Below are 21,322 nucleotides of genomic sequence, written 5' to 3' on the forward strand. Positions count from 1 at the left end.
CTACGGTCAATTATGGAAAACTCTGAACATCCTCTACATAGCACCATCCAGAGACAGAGAAGCAGTTTCAGCGACAGGTTACTGTCGATGCAATGCTCCTCAGACAGGATGAAGAGGTCAATACTCCCCAATGCCATTAGGCTTTACAATTCAACCGCCAGGACTTAAGAACTTTTTAAAAGCTATTATTAATGCTTTTTGAGATTGTGATTTAGATGCATATCATATTTTTTACTGAGTTAAGTATTGTATGTAATTAGTTTTGCTACAACAAGTGTATGGGACATTGGAAAAAAAAAGTTGAATTTCCCCATGGGGATGAATAAAGTATCTATCTATCTAAGGGTTCACAAACTTTTTTTGCAACTGTATATAGAATTAAATAAATGTAACCATTTCATTATAAAAAGGAGGAATATATTAAGCAGGAAACTACAGGGCAGTTAACATTTGTCAAAAAAATTATAAACCATCATTAAAGAAATTACAGCAAGGAAATTAGAAACATTCATAGTAATCAGGCAAAATCAGTATCAATTTCTCAAAAGAATATTATGTTTAACAAATGTCAAGTCATAATGAAATAGTACTATTTAGTGTGGATGAAAGGATACTGGTGAATGTACTAAACCTAGAGTTCCAGAAATTATTTGATATGTAGCAGCAAAGGCCTTGCAGAATGCTGGAGGTAACTCATTAATGAAGATGTAAAGCAGGAAACAATTGTTATAAATGGGGCAAAAACAAACTGCTCACTGATTCATGCAAAATCTGTGGGAGGAAAGAAAATGACGTTTGAGGTCAAGTCTTGAATCTTCTCATTATAAATGGGTCTTTGTCTGGTTGGATAGAGTGAAGATATGCAAAAGAGATCAACGGCAATTTTGCAATTTTATTTAAGTGGCTTAGGTGAAGGCACAAAAGGCATAATTGATAAATTTGCCAACTACACCTCAATGGCAGAAAAGAGGACATAAAAATACAGCAGAAGCAGGAAAATGTGGAACTACCCAAGCATCTTGGGAGATTGGTTAGAAGAGTGTGGTTTGGTTAGAGGAAAAGAGACATCACATTGTATAAATGGTGAGATTTTCATGTTCTTGTGGATGATTTTATACGTAATCAGAAGGGGTAGAAAATCAGGATCTTTGTCCTATGGTGGGAAAGTCTAAAACTAAAGGCCATAGGTTTAAAGTGAGAGGAAAGAAATTTAAAGGAGATCTGTAGTGCAAGTCCTTCCACACAGGGGTTGGTGGTTACATGGAATGAGCTGACAGAGGAAGTGGTAGATGCAGGTATAGATACAGCAATTAAAAAGCATTGGGATAGGTACTTGGATAGAAAAGACAGAGATGTGTTAGAGTGACTGTTGGGTTTCGGTCATTTACATTTAGCAAATGGGTTTGGCTACCAGTCTTCTGTTCCTTGACAATGTATTGTGGATTCATTTTGGGACCATGAGTTCCTAAAAGCTGTAGATCCCAATCCAGATGCTGGTAACGTCTGTGGGATGGATGTGAATCAGAAGGTGTGAAGTTTGTATGTAGTTTCAAAAGAAAGCATCGTTTATACTTTGTAAATATAGAATTGTCCTTTGTGTTTAGCACATAAATATCAAGCCCCACGTTGGGCCAGCAGACCTTTCCACCAAAAGCCTCTCTATATGATGCCTGCTGTACCTTGTTTTGTTGAATAAAGAAACTGTTTTGTTATCTACCAGTAATTCTCTCCAGTGATTTCATTCATGCAACAACAATATGGACCTAAAATGAAACAATAATATTAAGAAAAGTTTGGATAGACTGAGCATGTATCCACTGGGGTTCCACGGAGTGAAGGAAGACTTGATGGACATTAAATATCCAATGGGTATTAAATATCCCTCTGGAGAGGATGCTTCTTCCTGTAGTTGAATCTAAAATTAGGCAGACACTGTTTAAGAATAAAAACTAAAATTAAGATATGGATTTTTCTTCTCTCATGATGGTTGTGAATCTTTAGAATTCTCTTCATCAAAGGGTGGTGAAAGTAGTATATCAGAGTCATAGCCACACTGCATGGAAACCTGCTGTTCAGCCCACCATGTCTAGTCTGACCAATGGGCACCCATCCTATTTATCCCATCTAGACATATCTTGACTTCTGTCAGCAACGTTGCTTTCACCATGCTCTCTGGCAGAGTATTCCAGGTGTTTCCTCGGTTAGATCCTGAGGAGTAGAGCCTCAAATTCCCATTTTAAATATCTTAAAGGCGGAGGTTGAAAAATACTTGATAAACAAAGCGTGGTTGATTAGAATGAGGCCTGCTCTGACACCCAATTTATATCTGCCTATTTAAACCAATCTGATCCTTAGAAACATTCACAGGTGGAGGACAGAGTGCCTTTACTTCCTATGTCATTCTGCAGACAGACACCTTGATACATTTTTTTTAGTGAAGAACATAGTTTAGCCTACAAACATTCTCACACAAACTTCACTGTCTCAAAATATTGAATTATAAACACAAAAAGCAAAAGCATACATACATCCAAGAATTTTCTGTTTTTCTCCAGCTGTTTTTCCAGAGCCAAAATCTGTTGCTGTAGATCCAAAATCTCAGCATTCTTTTCCTGTTCCATCTCCACTGTCATGTTCACTTGTTCCTCTAATTCACTCTCGAGCATCTTCACCTGTTTAGTGAGGTCACTCTGTTCTTTCTCTGCCTGACGTTGCACGTCCCGTTTTTCTTTCATTAGCTTTTCTGTTTCCTCCAGAAATTCTGCTTGTGAAGTAAAGCACGTTAGTTGGTGGGTTTGTAATAGCTAGGTAAGCCCTATAAGCAGCTCCAAGATTCTTGTCTCTCTAAAGGAGTCTCCAAAAGCCTTGATAAACCTTCCCCATCACCTACCTCCATAGCAAACATGAAGAACCACAACCACGAGAAGCCGATTATGTAATCAATTATTAAATAGTGCAGAAATTGTGAAAAGGCAGGATCACATTAGTTATGCTCAATTTATACAATGCAGCTGATATGAATCCAATGCCAACCATCATCTTTTTAAAAAATGTTTAAACTGGTTAATTTGGCTCATCACTGAATCTTTACTTTTGCATTTTATCAGTTCTAAAGATCATGCAGAGAGTGGCACTTAAGCTATTGTTTCGTTCACCACTTTGAGAAATGTTTCAGTTTGTTTTATAACTTTACCATATCAAAATGATGATACTAAGAACTGAAATTGATACAGATGAGCACAACATGAATTTGGCTTTTAAGTTACAGTAACATTAAAAAAAAGTCACAGAATTTCATTCTCAGTGATCTGTGCAAGGCTCACTTACAGCAAAAGCTTTGCTTTTTCCCTACTTCCGAAATTAAGTGCCGTGTAACCAAAGAGGCTAAGTTTCTTATGTTGAAATCAAAATCCAACTCGAGCACGCTCATTCAGCAAAAGTTATCACAGACAATTTGTTTTTTTTTTTGTCTGTATTAAATACTTCAAATGATATATTTTTTTAAAAAGATGAGTTGTTTTTCTTAGGGATTCACTTTGCAACAAATAGTTAATAGGACATCATGCTTATTTTAATCACTTAAAGTATGCTTCAACAAATCAAAACTTGCTGTAATTAATGTGTTATTTGATTTGGAAGTTGTTATAGATTAATAGCGAAAAAAACCAAGCAACCAGCCAAAAAAAAACTGAAATTAGTATAACTCAATTTTCCAAATGTGCACGATCCGATTGCAGACTGGCCATGCAGTATACAAACACACCTGCTTCTGGTGCTGCATCTGCAGCTTCAACCTGGCCTAGGAGAACAAAAAAGCACAGTAATTCAGATGCTACAAAGCTTTTGACTTAAATATGGTGAGTTCATGGAAAGTATAGCAAAGAGTTTTGTAAAATGAATTTAGTAGTTGTGTAGTTACACATGCAATGTCAAACATGGATATTAAAATGGCTGAATTTGATAGCGTTAAAATGAAATTTAATTTTATAGAATTGACTTGAATGCGCTCCAACAAATGAAGTCATAATCTAATTAACCTTTCTCTATAACTCAATGTAACATCCTAACTCCTATACTCAGTACCCTGATTCATGATGGTCACTGTACCAAGAGCTCCCTTTATGACCCTATCTATGTTATAAAGTTGCCACACTCCAGGAATTAGGGAGCTGTATTCCCGGGTGCTCTTGTTCTGCTGCACACCTCATTGCGCTGCCACTCACTTCGCAAATTTTACCTAGGTTTGTACTCCCAAAGTACAACATCTCACATCTATCTGCATTAAATTCCATCTGCCATTTTACAGCCTATTTACCCAGCTGGTCTAGATCATGCCGGAACCTTTGATAACCTCACTGTCCGTCCACTACACCCACAACCTTGGTGTCATCCAAAAAAGTTGCTGATCCAGCTTACCACATAATTATCTAAATCATTAATATGCTTCATAGTGGTGCCTGCTGATGAGAAGACTGGCATAAGAGTAGCAATACCATTTATTTCATTGCGGTCACTGAGGGACACACGTTTGATATAAGTACATCATTTTAAATGCTTAATTGCTTCATTTTTATTTTTCCAATCAAGATCAAGAGAGAATCATTCTATTCTCTCAGTAAGCTGTCAAGGCAAAGACACTGCACAGAGTTGACTACATCCTGTGGGATGCACAGGTGTGAATGGCCAGTTCATTCAGTCCTTTACATCCAGATAACTGCAGGGTATTGCAGGTGGTTCATCCAGCAAGATCAACGAGCCCATTATATTTTCAGATTCCTTCTCCACTTACTTTGCACTAAAGTTCTAATATTCTAGGTGGCTAAATGTCATGACATACAGTAAGTAGTTTAGCACAAGGTTTAATATGCTCATAACCATTCATTATATTAACTCCTGGGCTGCTTCAAATTTCATTAATTAAATCCACCGGCCTCCACCCATCAACTGAAGTTGTTTGCCAACTTTAAAACGCTGCATTCTGTTTTTAGTCCCATAGTAATTTGATGGTTCTGAGTAATCCAGGCTAGAAAAGTGATTGCTTTTCTAACATCCATAATTCAAGAATACATAATAAAGCTTATAAGTGGCTTAACTAAATTCAATTTTTAAAGAAACAAAGATTACCAATGCTTACATTTCATATCTTGGAATGGTTTTCATCAAAAGTTTCTGAGGCTAATCGAGTTGTAATGGATTAGGAAACAGTATTTGCAACAGCATATCAAATCACCCAAAATAAGAGTAAAATACTTTCTGCCGAAGCATCCATCATGTAATGGATGTACATAATGATCTAACTTCCTCTTACGTACCACATGCATTACATCTAGATTTCTGCAAGTAATCTGCCTGTATTAGTTTCAAGAATCATATGTTCTTGCCATCAACGGCATTTCCTCCAACATATATATTCACATAGGACATCTGGTCTATTGAAAGTCAGAAACTGCCAAGGAGCTTCTCACACCCAACGTTCCCTCCAATTCTTTTTCTGAACAGCTGCATGGACCAACCACTGCTCCAAGCAGGAAATTTTTTATATGGTCCAAAACTACGCTGTACTTTAAAGGTATCTTTTGAAATATGTATATAATGAATATTTAGAATCAAAGTTGAAAAATTACATACATTTGACTTTATCTATTAACTGAAGGGTGTAATGAAATACAGTACTACAAAGAAAATCTTTCATATTGCATAAATTTTTTTCGAGCTGCATCCAATTCCAGCTGCACGTCAACAAAGGTTATGTGTGCGGTAGTATTTCAGTTACTACGTGGTCGCACATCCATGCAGCTTAGAGGGAACAATGTATGTGACAGAAAATAGCTCTTTAAACTTGTGGAAGTGGAACGAGCCAGGCATTGCAATGAACTAGATTATGCTTCAAAGTGAGATGCAGAGTTGCTGCCACGGGGAAACACAAAGACTCACTGGCTATTAACATACTTCCAGAAAACTTCAGTGCACATGACAATCTTTTTTGTGTGGGAACTGCAAAATATGCTCTATTAGTAGTGAAATGAAGAGTTGGATCAGTCTTTAGATAGCATTTTGGAGGAAATTAATAAACCTAAGCTCTCATGCTGAAGATACCAGAGTATATACTGATTCCACAATTTCATTCTACTAATAACCTGAACGTTCTCCAGCAAATCACAAACTAAAAATGATTGGCTTCTGACTATCAATGACCCAAGCTCCGTATTTCTGCTCAAGAAGTAAAACAGTAAACAGCCAAGACATTAAACTGGATAATACATACGGAGCTCAATAGATCCTGCATTTTCTTTCATTGCAACTCGTTGCCTTGAAATCAATTCTCTTTCATGCTGCAGTTGTTGTCGCTCCTCTTCCAGTTCTTGTAGGCGGCTACTAGTGTGCTGCAGCTCCTGGGCAATCTGATGCTGACTCTCAGCTTTCTCTTGTATCTGTCTTTCCAAACTAGCCTTTTCTTCTGTGTAACCATCAATGATGCCTGAATGAAATTTTTTATTAAAAACACAAAGAAATATTCCCAATTAAGTGATAATAAAACAACAAAAACATACATAATGTAATTAAAAATGCATCTAGACATTAGAAGCACTTCAGCAACAAAAAATATCACAGAACTCCCTGAAGATTGATTTACAGGCTAAGCACTCTAAAATTGGTTTTAAAGCCCAACAGCAGTCCAATGAGATTGTCTCTCTGTTTCTATTAACAATGCTACATGAAATCCAAGCTCCTCAATTTGAGCCCAAATGGGAGTTGGGTAAAGCAGTGTCAAAGTACAACAATCAGACAAATTATCACCGTAAAAGTAAACCTCATAAGTTAAACCTCTTGTTTATTTTCTTGTTTTAGTTCAACAGTTTCTGGAAACAGCCTCTTCGGCCCAAGTCAATCACACTAAACAAGGTGTCTTCCTGATCTAGTCCCATTTGGCCCACATCTCTCTGAACTTTTCTTATCAATGTACATACCCAAACATGTAATTGTGCACAACTACCAGTTCCTCTGGCAGCACATTCTATATATCCATCACAATCTGTGTAAAAGAATTTGTCTCCTAGGCATTCTGTAAATCTTTCCCCACTCACCTAATACTTATTCCTCTAGCTTTAGACTGCCTTACCCTGGGAAGTTGACTGTGGCCATTCACCTTAGCTAGGGCCACAATTTAATAAACTTCAATAAATCACCCCTCAGCCTCCACTCCAGCAAAAATAGTATAGGCCAGTCCACTCCTTCCTCAGAACTCAAACCCTCCAGTTCTGGCGATATCTCTGTAAACCGTTTCTGTACCATCTCAGGTTTAATGACGTCCTACCTATACCATGGTGACCAGTACAGCATGATACTCTAAGTCAGGGGTTCCCAACATTGTTTATGGCATGGATCCCTACCATTAACCAAGGGGTCCGAGGAGCCCAGGCTGGTAACACCTGCTCTGTGCAGTCGTAACATGACAATGCACTTTCATACTCAATGTTCAACCGATGAAAGCAAGTATGGCATACACCTTCATCACCACCCTGTCTACCCATGTAGCCAGTTTGAAGGCACTATGTACCTGTTAATGATGCTGAACAGGGTGCTGCCATGCACTGTTTATGTCCTGCTCTAGTTTAATTTCCCAAACTGCACATTTTCACATTTGTCCAAGTTAAATTCCACATGCCGTTCCTTCCCCATGGCATACACAGATGAGAAAACCTCTTTTGACAGATTTGTTGGACGCATCAACAAGTTAATATTTTTGTCAGTTATGTGCTGCAGAAATATAGACCAAAACTTCTGGAGAACTCTCCTCTATCAGGTTCTTGGATCATGTTTTTAACATGGTGCATTTTTCAGTGTTGAGCTGCTTTCACATACTTCAGATTCAACGCATATACATTGTCAACTATGCAATTAGATACTCAAGCCAACGTAATTCCAGGACACAAGTAGAAAAAAAAACAGTATAATTTAATCTCTGTTTAATACATTAGAAGATGATTCTACAATATACTTACCCTTTAATGTTTTGATTTTTAAATAAAGAGAAGTCAAATTTCATCATTATTCAAGAACAATTATCAGATTACATTCTTTGCAGATTAAACCTTTGTCTCATTTTACTAAAACTGCTCAAAGTTTTTATAGATTAAAGGTAATATGTGCTATTTTAAATTGATTCAAATTATGATTAGGTTCATTTCAAAATCGAAGATGAGATAATATTTCTCAAGTCTGATTAAATCCATATTTTTCCTGAAGGAACACATTAATACTGAAACCAGTAAATAGATTCTTTGATCAATCTAAACTTTGACAATTAGAAAACTGAGGGGATAAGGTTACTCCAATTTATAAAAAATGCTAGTGAATGAACCTTTAGTGTACAGTTTTCATTAAAACTTTAAAGCATAGCTAAAAGGTAATGCTATTGAATAATAGGATAAAAGAGTTGACCTTGGATTACTTTGTGCTTCAGTACAATGATCAATTTCCAAAAAAAATTAAGTTATATTGTAAAAGAGGAACTTCTGTAAATTTAAACAAGACATCAAACATACTGAACTGCTGGTTCAGTTATCTAATTAAGCATCACTAACTTGAAAGTAGTAATTCAAATATTAATTGCCTAGTACCTTATTTTATATAGCGAGATAACACAATCAATTTTGAATTCTATCCATCAAATTTATATGTTTAATTATTCAGTGGAATTGATGTGACATTCACAGTATGTCAGCCCAAACAATGACCTGCATATTTTTAACCATAACCTGCTGAAGTGATGCATTCCTTTAGGTGTGGCTTGGATATTCCATTGTGCTCAAAAGTCAAAGTGAAGGAAGTGAGTTTGGGAAATTGCAGCAGGATTTCCAAAAGAAAATTTGAAGAGTGGTTAGAGATAATACCGTAGGATTGAGCAAACTGATGGTTGAGGTTAGCGGTGGATTAATGGGGTTAAAAAAGACTTAAGATGAAAGATGGATGAGTTGGATATTTTGGTCATGAATTGATTAGCCATTTAACTAACAGTCAGACTCAGAATCAGGTTTATTATCACCGGCATGTGCCGTGAAATTTGCTAACTTAGTTGCAGCAGTTCAATGCAGTACATAATATAGAAGAAACATAATAATAATAATAATAATAAGTAAATCTTATTCAGTATACTTTATATGGTATATGTATATTGAATCGATTAAAAATGGTGCAAAAAACAGAAATACTGTATATTTAAAAAAGTGAGGTAGTGTCCAAGGGTTCAATGTTCATTTAGGAATTGGATGGCAGAGGGGAAGAAGCTGTTCCTGAATCGCTGAGAGTGTGTCTTCAGGCTTCTGAACCTCCTACCTGATGGTAACAGTGAGAAAAGGTCCTTAATAATGGATGCCGCCTTTCCAAGACACCGCTCCCTAAAGATGTCCTGGGTACTTTGTAGGCTAGTACCCAAGATGAAGCTGGCTAGATTTACAACCTTCTGCAGCTTCTTTCGGTCCTATGCAGTAGCCCCCCCGCCCCCCCCCCCATACCAGACAGTGATGCAGCCTGTCAGAATGCTCTCCAAGGTACATCTATAGAAGTTTTCAAGTGCAGTTGTTGACATACCAAATGTCTTCAAACTCCTAATAAAGTATAGCCGCTGTCTTGCCTTCTTTATAACTGCATTAGTATGTTAGGACCAGGTTAGATCCTCAGAGATCTTGACACCCAGGAACTTGAAGCTGCTCACTCTCTCTACTTCTGATCCCTCTATGAGGATTGGTATGTGTTCCTTCATCTTACCCTTCCGGAAGTCCACAATCAGTTCTTTCATCTTACTGACGTTGAGTGCCAGGTTGTTGCTGCAGCACCATTCCACTAGTTGACATATCTCACTTCTGTACGCCCTCTCGTCACCACCTGAGATTCTACCAACAATGGTTGTATTGTCAGCAAATCTATAGATGGTATTTGAGTTATGCCTAGCCACACAGTCATAGGTATATAGAGAGTAGAGCAGCGGGCTAAGCACATGGCCCTGAGGTGCACCAGTGTTGATCGTCAGCGAGGAGGATATGCTTGTCACCAGTCCACAGAGATAGCAGTTTTCCGGTTAGGAAGTCAAGAATCCAATTGCAGAGGGAGGTACAGAGGCCCAGGTTCTGCAACTTCTCAATCAGGATTGTGGAAATGATCGTATTAAATGCTGAGTTATAGCTAATGAACAGCATCCTGACATAGGTGTTTGGGTTGTCCAGGTGGTCTAAAACCACGTGGAGAGCCACTGAGATTGCATCTGCCTTTGACCTATTGTGGCGATAGGCAAATTGCAATGGGTCCAGGTCCTTGCTGAGGCAGGAGTTCAGTCTTGTCATGACCAACCTCTCAAAGCATTTCATCACTGTAGATGTGAGTGCTACCAGGCAATAGTCATTAAGGCAGCTCACGTTATTCTTCTTAGGCACTGGTATAATTGCTGCCTTTTTGAAGCAAGTGGGAACTTCAGCCTGTAGCAGTGAGAGGTTGAAAATGTCCTTGAATACTCCCACCAGTTGGTTGGCACAGGTTTTCAGAGCCTTACCAGGTACTTCATTGGGACCTCCTGCCTTGCGAAGGTTCACTCTCTTTAAGGACAGCCTAACTTCGGTCTCTGAGACAGAGATTACAGGGTCATCAGGTGCAGCAGGGATCTTCACAGCTGTAGTTGTGTTCTCCCTTTCAAAGCAGGCATAGAAGGCATTGAGTTCATCTGGTAGTGAAGCATTGCTGCCATTCATGCAATTAGGTTTCGCTTTGTAGGAAGTAAGGTCTTGCAAGCCCTGCCAGAGCTGTCGTACATCTGATATCGCCTTCAACTTCATTCGAAATTGTCTCCTCACCCTTGAAATAGTACTCTGCAGATCAGACCTGGTTTTCTGGTACAGGTTTGGGTCATCAGTCTTGAATGCCACCGATCTAGCCTTCAGCAGACGACGTACCTCCTGGTTCATTCACGGCATTTGGTTTGGGAATGTACAGTAAGTCTTTGTAGGCACACACTCATCCACACAGGTTTTAATGAAGTCAGTAACAACTGCAGCATACTCATCCAGGTTCGAAGATGAATCCCTAAATACAGTGCAGTCCACTGATTCAAAGCCATCTTGTAGGTGCTCCTGTGCTTCCCTTGTCCATACCTTCTTGGCCCTCACTACTGGTGCTGCAGTCTTCAGTCTCTGCCTATACTCAGGAAGTAGAAGTACAGCCAGGTGATCAGACTTCCCAAAGTGAGAGCGTGGAATAGCACAGTACACATTCTTGATGGTGGTGTGTTGTTTCCTCTGGTATTTGAAGTGATCTGTGATTTTTTTCAGATTGGCCTGGTTAAAATCTACCAAAAACAAACCATACCTCAACTCTGATTCAGACTTGCCCCAGTATTCTTGTGGGCCTCATATACGTAACAGAATTTTAACAATTATGTCAAACAAGCAACATATGTAATTTGCTACTAACTATTGTTGCAAATGCTCTGTGTACTCGATTTGATGCTCTCCGTGCACAAATCAGCCCGTACTTGCGTCTACACCGCTTCCCTTCCCACCAGTCAAGGCCCCTAACACTCCTTCCAGGTGAGGTAACATTTCACCTGTGAGTCTGCCAAGGTTATCTCCTGTATCTGGTGCTTCTGGTGTGCCCCCCTCCACATCGGTGAGACCCGAAGCAGTTGAGGGAACCACTTTGTCTAGCACTTCTGCTCTATCTGCCACAAAAGGCAGGATCTCCCAGTAGCTGCCTACTTCAATTCCACTTTCCATTCCCATCCTGACAAGTCTGTCTACCCATTGTCTCCTTTACTGACACAATGTGACCATACCTAGATTGTATGAGAAACACCTGATATTCCAAACAACAGAAAATCTACAGATGTGGAAATCCAAACAACACACACAAAACACAGGAGGAACTCAAGAGGCCAGGCATCATCCATGAAAAAGAGTAAACAGTCGATGTTTTGGGCTGAGGCCCTTCATCAGAACCGATATTCCGTCTCAGTAGTTTGAAGGCATGAAGAGCGATTTTTCCAACTTCAACAAATACTCTCCCCTCCCATTTTTTTTATTCTTATTCTTCATTCTGGTCCCCTTCTCACTCCCTTTCTTCTCCTCATCTACCCATCACCTCCTTTTATTTCCCTCATCCTTCCTTTTCTTCTATGGTCTACTATCCTCTTCTATTAGATTCTACCTTTTTCAGCCCTAGACACCTTCTATCTATCACCACCCAGCTTCATGCTTCATTGCCCCCTCCACCACCCCTCCCCTTAGACTAACTTATCACCCACCAGCCTGTACTCCTTCCCCACCCCCCAACCTTCTTATTCTGGCTTCTGCCCCCTCCAGTCCTGATGAAGGGCCTCGGTCCAAAGCATCTACTGTTTATTACCATCCACAGATGCTGCATGACTTGCTGAGTTCCTCCAACATTTTGTTGCTGTTAATTGTGGACCGGTGAGCCTAACATCAGTAGTGGGGAAGATACCGGAGAAAAATCTGAGGAAGGGGATTAATTGTCATTGGAAATGTGGGAACTAATCAGAAACAACTAACATGGATTTGTCAAGGACAGCTCCTACTGAACTCTTCAAAGAGGTATCAGAATATAACAATGAAAGCAAGGCAGTAGACACATGGACTTTAGAAGACACTTGACAAGGTTCCACATGGGAAACAGTTTCAAATGGTTAGTGCCCATGGGATCCAGGCCAAACTGGCATATCTCATCCAAATCTGGTTTAGTCATTACAGAGAGTAATAATACAGGATAGTTTTTGCAATTGAATGACCATGGTGAATAGTAGGCCACAAAAATTGGTCTCTTGTTTGTAATTAAAGGACATGGGAACCAAGATCAGTCAGTTGTAGATGGCATGAATACTGGCCGTGAGATTCTGATATTTTAGTGAATGGTCTAATAGATAGCAGATGGAATTTAACCCAAACAAATGTGATGTGATGCATCTTGTGAAGACTAATGAGGCTAGGCCATACACCATTAATCTTTTAGTGCACAGGTTCCCAACCTTTTACATGCCACGGGCCCCTACCATTAACCACACGGTCTATGGACCCAAGGCTGAGAAGCCATGTTTTGGGGGATTTTAAGGAATAGGGGAACCTCATAGAACATCCATAGATCCTTGAAGGTGGCAGCACAGGTAGGAAGGCACATCAGATACTGGCCTTCATTAGTCAGGGCAATACTGAAGTAGGGAGCTCGTGCTACAACCGATGAAGGCAAGGCAGTACTGCAAGTAATTAGCAAGGCCTTTGACAAGATCCTGCACAGGAGGTTGGTCAAGAAGGATTAGCCAGTTGGTATTCAAGATAAGGTAGTAAATTGAATTATACATTGGCTTCGTGAAGAAAGCCAGAGATTGGTAGTAGATGGTTACGTCTGACTGGAGGCCTGTGACTAGTGATGTGCCGCAGGATCGGTGCAGAGTCTGTCATTATTTTTCATCTGAGTTGATAATGTAATAAACTGCGTAAATCAGCAAATTTGCAGATGACACTAAAACCGGGGGTATAGTGGACAGTGAGGAAGACTATCAAAGCATGCAGTGGGATCTAGACCAGCTGTAAAAATGGCAGATGGAATTTAATGCAGACAAGTATGAGGTGTTGCACTTTGGGAGGACAAAACTTTGGCAGGGCTTACACAGTGAGTGGTAGGGCACTAAAGACTGTGGCAGAACAGAGGGATCTAGGGAATACAGATCCATAATTCCTTGAAAGTAGCATCAAAGGTAAAGAAAGCTTTTGGCACACTGGCCAAAAGCCAGTTTTGAGTACAGAAGTTGGGATGTTACATTGAAGTTGGAGAGGTTTCAATTCGGAGCATTGTATGCAGCTTTGGTCACCTGTCTAAAGGAAAGATATCAGTAGGATTGAAAGTGCAGAGAAAACCTACAAGGACATTGCCAAGATGTGAGGACCTGGGTCATAGCAAAAGGCTGAATAGGTTAGGACGTTATTCCCTAGAGCATCGGAGAATGAGGGGAGCTATGATAGAGGTATGCAAAATTATAGGGTGTACAGATAGGGCAAATGTAAGCAGGCTTTTTCCAGTGAGGTTGGGTGAGACTAGAACTAGAGGTCACGCATTGGGGCTGAAAGGTGAAATGTTTAAGGGGAACTTCTTCACTCAGCGGGTGTGGAACGAGCTGCCAGTGGAAGTGGTGGAGGCGGGTTTAAATTCAGCACTGAAGAGAAAATTGGATAGGTATATGGATGGTAGGGGTATGGAGGTCTATGGTCCGGGTGCAGGTCGATGGGACCAGGCAGGTTATGAGTTCGGCATGGACTAGATGGGCCGAAAGGCCTGTTTCTGTGCTATACTGTTTTATCACTCTATGACTTTATAAAATATTGGTCACACTACTGCTGGAGTTCTGATTACCAAGGTACAGGACAGGATTCAGAGGAGATTCACCAGGCCACTGCCTGCGATGGAGCATGTCAGCTATGAGAAGAGACCGGAGAAGCTAGTTCTGCTCTCCCTGAAGTGGGAGGGAGGGTGTTAAAAGCAGACATAATTGAGGAGTATAAAATGATGATGAGTAAAAGATATAAGAGGACAGGTTTAAGGCAAGCGGAGGGGTGTGAAGAGATTCAGAGTGACCTTCTTCACCCAGAAGGGGCTAAGCACCCACAATGCATTGCAGGAGAGTGTTTTGAGCTGGGTCATTGACATTATTTAAGTGGCTAGAGATTATCTATAGATGGTTAGGGGTCAAGTGCTAGGAGATAGGGTTCATGTGAAAGGGTGTCCAATGGACCAATTGCCTTTTTTCTATGCTGTATGATTCTATGATTCTACGTGTAAGGACTGAATGCATTCCTTAAAATAAAGACTGATTCATATTTTCATGTCTTGATCTTATTAGCTCCACTCTGCAACTCATTGTTTTTGACTGATCAGACAAACTAAAATGTTAATGCTTTAAATGAAAAGTTATAAGAATGTTTCTTAATAAGCTAGTAACCTTATTCTACACTATCATTAGTTAGCCAACTTAAGCTAGATGTTACTTTCATATTACCATTAAGAGAAAACAGCAACTTGTGTAATTTAAAATGAGCTAAACAGGCAAAATATCATTGAAATCCTAATCCACACAAAATATCTAAATCCGAAAGGTAGGCAAAAGCTTGTACAAATGCCAAAATTAATTTTTTAAATATCTCCTGAACAACATGCTGTTCTTCTGCACAACAGAACATATATAAATACTCTGCAACTAAATGTAAGCCAAATTTACTTAAATTGCAAAATTAAGGATGAAATTGCAAATTTTATGTAGACTGCATTTTATATATCTGCAAAAAGTTGAAAGAATAAAACATTTCTGAACAAGAAGTGTTTGCAGCACCTTTGATCTGCATTCTGGTTCTGGTTTAACCTGCAATAACCATTAGACTGATTTAACAACATCTGATATACCCTTCATTGTGTATCACCGTTATTAAGAGTGATAACGATACCTACATGTGAGATAAAGCAATTTGCATGCTACAGTAATCCAACATCAAAAGCACCACAGTGGCCAGCCACACAAATGATAGTATTGGAAAGCAGTTTTCATTTCAGAACGTATTTAGTTTCCCATGAAATGCATAATTTACACATACCATTCATCATGTATCATGAACCAGTGAATTTTTAATCAAGTGAATGTTATCTCAAGTATTTATTCTGCTAATGTAATGGGAAAATTTAACTTACAAGAGATCAGAACAAGATTTTCAAATTTTGAAAATCCTTCAAGTACATTTTTACCTCTCCATGCTAATACTCAAATAAACTATTTTAAGTTTGTATTTAAGAAGTATAATTTAACAATGCTGATATCACCTTTTAATTACATATATCATTGGGAATTCTTAATTATTTTTCATGCAATGATAAAATCTTCAGCTTTTTTTGATAATATATTGCAAGCAAATGCCAGCGTAGCTAAAGACTAAATAGTTTGATGTTCTTCAATTATGTCATAAGATCCAACAAAATTGCCACCTGCAATTGCACAAAACAGAATTTATATTTAGGACATTCAGGTCATATGCTTTTACCTCCTATTCACTTTTAAACAAGTAAGTTAATTCCTTAATTAAAACATTTAAAAGTGTAATATAATGGATGCGGGTTAAGAGATTTTTAAAAAAATAATCCTGTAATTTAATTCTCAGCAATCCATTTCTGTAATATTTTTGGTTACAGTATTTAACTATTTTTAGACATTTAAAAAAGCACAGTAAAATTAAAGGCTGGAATGAGAAGGCTGAAATCAAAATTCTGCTCACATTAATCAAAGCCAGTACTTATTGTCCACCCTTTATCATGCTGAACCAAGGTAGGAGTTAAGATTCAGTTAGTCCCAAAATCATATTGACTACAGTGAATTTGCATCTTTTCTTCCCTTAAGGGCTTCAACGATGAGCTTGAATTTTCATGGTCTTGATTTTTTAAATTCCACATTATTTTAAATGTCCCAGCTGCTTTTTAAGTTTCAAACTTGTCCCTGGATCAAGTAATTCATTGCAGTAAGCTAAACATTATGCTAATACACCTCTGAATAAGAAAGCTAAGTGGTTGAAGGAATCAGCTCGCAACCATGAAAAGGAGAAAACTGCGTTTATCTCAAAGGGTTTTGCATGTGGTAGTGGATGGGCGGCAGTGACAGTCACTCACCCTTATCCAAACACAAGCAAAGTTGAGTTGTATTGAACCAGTCAAAGATGAAAAAGCTCTTGTCCTACCATCACCATGTTTTTACACCACAGGCAATGTTTGAAGCTTGTTTTCTCCTCATCCTCCAAATGAAATATCTTGCTGCAACAATGCATAATTTTAATGTTCAGGAAGAACAGTGATAGAAACTTAATATTCTGACTCCCTAATTTGGACTGGTAGAAAACACACTTGGTAAATTGGTGCATTATCATACTCTTGAGCGCATATAGTACAGGTAAGAGTTATCTGCCAGTTTATGTTACTATACATGCCCCTGCGGTTTCAGTACACTAGTATATCATACTCTTAGAGATACAGCAACAATTTTTGCTCTGACATATTTGAGCATTTGTGATCTAGATTTAAAACTTCAGTACAGTGCAATAACGTCAGCAATGCATTTATTAACCATTACACTAAGCCTATCCTCCTTGTTGAATGCAAGCTATTCCATGATATAAATTGTAGAGAAGCAGCACCATTCTCCCAATAAACTGTAAATATTTTTTGGCAACATCAGAATCAGGGCTATTTTTGTGAATGGAAGCCTGTGACTAACACAGAATGCCTCACTATTTGTCAGGCACATTGATAATTTGAATATGAGTGTAGAAGGTATGATTAATAAATTAACTGAATGCAAGGTAACTGGTGGTGTTATTGATTGTGAGGAGCACAGTCTTTGACTACATAATGATATTAGTGTTGCTAATTTGGGCAAATGGCAGATGGAATTTAATCCTCAAAAATGTAAGGTGATGCTGAGATATAAGCAATGATGTGTCCATAGAAAGTACTCTGGGATTAAGGGACATTTGGTGTACGTATATATAAGAATTCCCCAGAGCAGCACAGTTGGATAATTAGAATATTAATTAAGTTATACTGTGAACTGCACTGGTGACCAGAAATATGAATTGCATTGGAAAGGGCATAGAAGAGATTCACCAAAATGTTCCCTGAACTGTATGAAGAGGGACTGAAAGGTTGTGTTTGTTTCCCTTGGAACAGAGAAAGCTGAAGCGAAACCCAATTGAGGTCCATAAAATTATGAGGGGCATAACTAACGTTAGAGTAGATACCAGGAAACTTGTCCCCTTAGCAACGATGCCTATAATCAGAGTTCAGAGTTCTAAGGTGAAGGGTAATTCAGAGAACTTGAAGTTTTTTATTCAGAGTTGATGAAATGTGGAACACGCTGACTGAGGGATGGTGAAGGAAGTTAATGTCACAAAATTTTGGTATTTAGAAGAGGAATATACAGGAAACTATGGGCCAAGTGCTGGAAAACAATATTAGTATAGATAATATAGATTAGCAATTGTTAAGCATAGTGCAGGCATGGTGGACTCAAAGGCATGCTTTCTGTACTCTATGACTTTTTTTGCTGCAATAGTTAACTGGTCAGTTTTATTTATTTAAGTGAACTGCTTATAAACAATTCAAAAGTGGTTAAATACCAATCTGTCCTGAGAGTGTGAAAGGCGTTTCATTAATGCCAAATCCTGATTTATATTTAAACTGGCTGCTATAACAATATTTAATCTTGCAAGGTTAATTCTAAAACTGTAGCTATGGCCAAAACAGCACTGGCATTTCATTGTGTTTTCAATTATATTAGTAAGTAGATCATTTCATGTAGGTGGCTCTCTGTTTCCAGAATAATTAGATTATGTGGTTACTTATAAACTACTGTAAAACTCCAGTGGGGATGAGGGTGAGCAAATTGGGATCCTACAACCATTTGTGGTAACTAATGAAACAAATGAAAACAAGGATGAAGATTGTACCTGTGACAAATTAAGGTTGAATGTCAGTGGCTCCAGAAATGTAGCTCAATACGTTACATAATCTTTAAGAACTGTCTTAAAATAAGAACTATTGCTCATCTACATTGTAATTTCTTTAACTGCAACACTATATTCTGCATTCACTTATCATTTTACTGCCTTGATATAATTTTATACGGCAAGATATCTGCATTGCACGCAAACCAAAAGCTTTTCACTGCATCTCTGTTTATATGACAATAATAAGCTGATAAACCAATTTTATTGAAAGATAGCTCTCCAAATGCTCAAACCGATCCCAACAGTATGGCTGTTGTTTTTGTCATGTTTTGCGAGCAGTTTCATCTGGAACAACCAGCATTTACCCTTGCTTGCAGAGTCTGAATTTACTAGCCCAACTCACTTGAGGAAATCACCTCTAAATTCTGCGCTAACTTAGATGTCATATGAACCACAAGTCTTATCATTACAATTGAAATGTTATGATTGTGAGCAAAAGATAAGGCAGCTAAATACTTTGCTGTTCCTGGAAGTATTAGTTAATTATTTAACTGGGTTTAGTGCTTCAGAGCATTTTCAGTTAAACACTTAAAACTGATAATATTTTAATCATTTCAATTTAAAATTACATTCTGATGCATTCAACAATCTTGATTTACACAAAGCTAATAGCATGGCTTTGCTATTATCATTTTTCTTGAGGAAATGTATCCTTGGCATTTGCTCTTGCCTATTGAAATATCTGAGCCAAGTCAAAGAAGGAGCTGGCACTTATGCACAGCCTTGTCAATGGGGATCAACAGGCTCAACTAACAATATTAACCTGCTAATGTGGACAAGAAACATGCACAATTAAATTCTGATAATCTGGCATCCTTAGGACTTTGCTAGTACTGGACTGGCAGATTTTGCAGACTACTGAAGGTTACTTCTGTTAATACTCCAAAACATTTAGTTGATCCTCTCTGGATGCCACAATAAATTTTCAGTAAATCTGATGCGTACAAAGGGAGTGCAGGGCCTAGGGCTCAGGTGAGCATAAAAGGACTACAAGAACTAATGCCACAAGTACCTGATACCAAACTGTTGGAATTTCTCAGCAAATCAGATTGCAGATTATTGGAGTTTTACTGTAGTTTTGGTGACTAGTGTATGGTGGGTCATACTTACAAAAATCTATCTTTATATATCTTCCATATTATTTTATGGTTGGTATATAAATTACTGAGATGCTTTAACATACTTTCTGCTTTATGAAGCTCCAACGCCAGCTGCTCCCTGGCCTTCAATTCTTCATTAAGTCTTTCAAGGAGTTCTTCTTGGTGTTTACGCAAATTAGCAATCAGCTCTTTCTGAGCGAGAGATTCTCGGACCAGTTCTGTCTGAGCGATCCTGGCATGATCAAGCTACAGGAAAATCACATGAAAAAAATATTTTTACTTGTATCAACTTAAACAACTCACATATAATATAGAATAACACAGAATTTAAAACAAGTTTAATTCACTAAGAAATTAAGTGTATTTAGAAAATTGCAGTTAACACGTTTAGGCTTTGCTTTTGTGCTCTACACATTAGTATGCTCTGGTACTTATCACTAAAGGTGACATTGCAAACTCTTACCACCAATTTTAGTCAGTTGGAATACCATGCTGATACCATATTCATTCAAAAATATTGCTGTCAGAAAGATTACATTTATACCCTCAATTCATTACACTAAATGCTCTGCATTTCCAATATACATATAATATGTAAATTGGCTACAAAAATCTCCATTTAGTTAAACTTTGAAAATGTTTTATGATGATTAGTAAATCACAAATTCTACCTTGGATGATCTGACATTATTTTCTAATGAAACAATAGTTCTTGAGCACAAAACGTCAAATTATTTACTTCTGAAAATCGACTTGCTTTCAAAGTTTGAGTCTCCAGATCTCTGTGACAATGATGGCGCAGCCCTGACAAGTTGGCTCTCCGTCTGGTCTGGGAGCAGCCAAATATCAGACCAGAAGTCTCTTCAAAGAACTGTGAGAATGGCTGAGAAGATCGCAGAGGCCTACCATCCATCGGGGACATTTATCAGGAACGCTGCATATCAGGGTCCTTAGTATTATTAAAGATCCCAACCATCCATCCAGCGTCTTCTTAAGACTTTCTACCATCAGGTAAGAGACTCACAAGATCAGTCAGGATAAGAAACAGTTTCTTCCCTCAGGCTATTAGGCTTCTGAACTCCCTGCCATATTGTATTCAAAGTATCACTGGTTAATCCATTCTGGACCTTACAATATTTAATTTATGCATGTTAGTTTGTTTATTTATGTGAAATCATCTGTAGATTTCATCCTTCCTTTCCTAAGTTATTATATGTTATGTGTGTTTTGTTTACTGCAGCGCTTTACACTCTGGTTCGGAGAAATGTCGCTTCGTTTGACAGTATACATGTATATAGTTAAATGACAATAAACCTGACTTGCGTTGACTTTCTGACTCTTGACAAACTGTGTCAATAAATGCATCTTACTTTCCACAATTAAGAATATTTGAATAAGGAGAGTGCACGGGTGGAATATCTGGAGCTCACTTGAAGGAAGGTGATTTTCTGATGGAGGCAAGCAGGTAGGATGGGAAGGATGAGGCCATACTGGCTCCAAGTTCTTGCAAAACTACTACATAGCAGGTTGAAGATTTCAGAAAACAAAAAAGGTTCATTTCCAAATTAAATAGTTTCCTAAGGGCAATTGATTCCTTCTAAAATAGGATCAGTGAGATGTTGGGCAGGTTTA

At 38.3% G+C, this 21,322-nt stretch overlaps 1 protein-coding gene across 4 annotated transcripts in view; it reads right to left on the bottom strand.

Annotated features, from left to right (window-relative positions):
* akap9 (A kinase (PRKA) anchor protein 9) overlaps positions 1 to 21,322 on the bottom strand; it is a 206,028-nt gene that overhangs the window by 70,302 nt on the left and 114,404 nt on the right. For 3 of the 4 annotated variants that reach the window (XM_073054488.1, XM_073054489.1, XM_073054486.1), the window contains 4 exons: positions 19,774 to 19,936; positions 6,266 to 6,478; positions 3,764 to 3,799; positions 2,529 to 2,761 (listed from right to left, as the gene is read on the bottom strand). In XM_073054488.1, the coding sequence (XP_072910589.1) occupies positions 2,529 to 2,761; positions 3,764 to 3,799; positions 6,266 to 6,478; positions 19,774 to 19,936 (645 nt within the window). The remainder of the gene's footprint in view (positions 1 to 2,528; positions 2,762 to 3,763; positions 3,800 to 6,265; positions 6,479 to 19,773; positions 19,937 to 21,322) is intronic. The other variant, XM_073054487.1, reaches the window with a different exon arrangement.

This window comes from Hemitrygon akajei, chromosome 8 (genome assembly GCF_048418815.1).
Source record: "Hemitrygon akajei chromosome 8, sHemAka1.3, whole genome shotgun sequence".
Taxonomy (NCBI): domain Eukaryota; kingdom Metazoa; phylum Chordata; class Chondrichthyes; order Myliobatiformes; family Dasyatidae; genus Hemitrygon; species Hemitrygon akajei.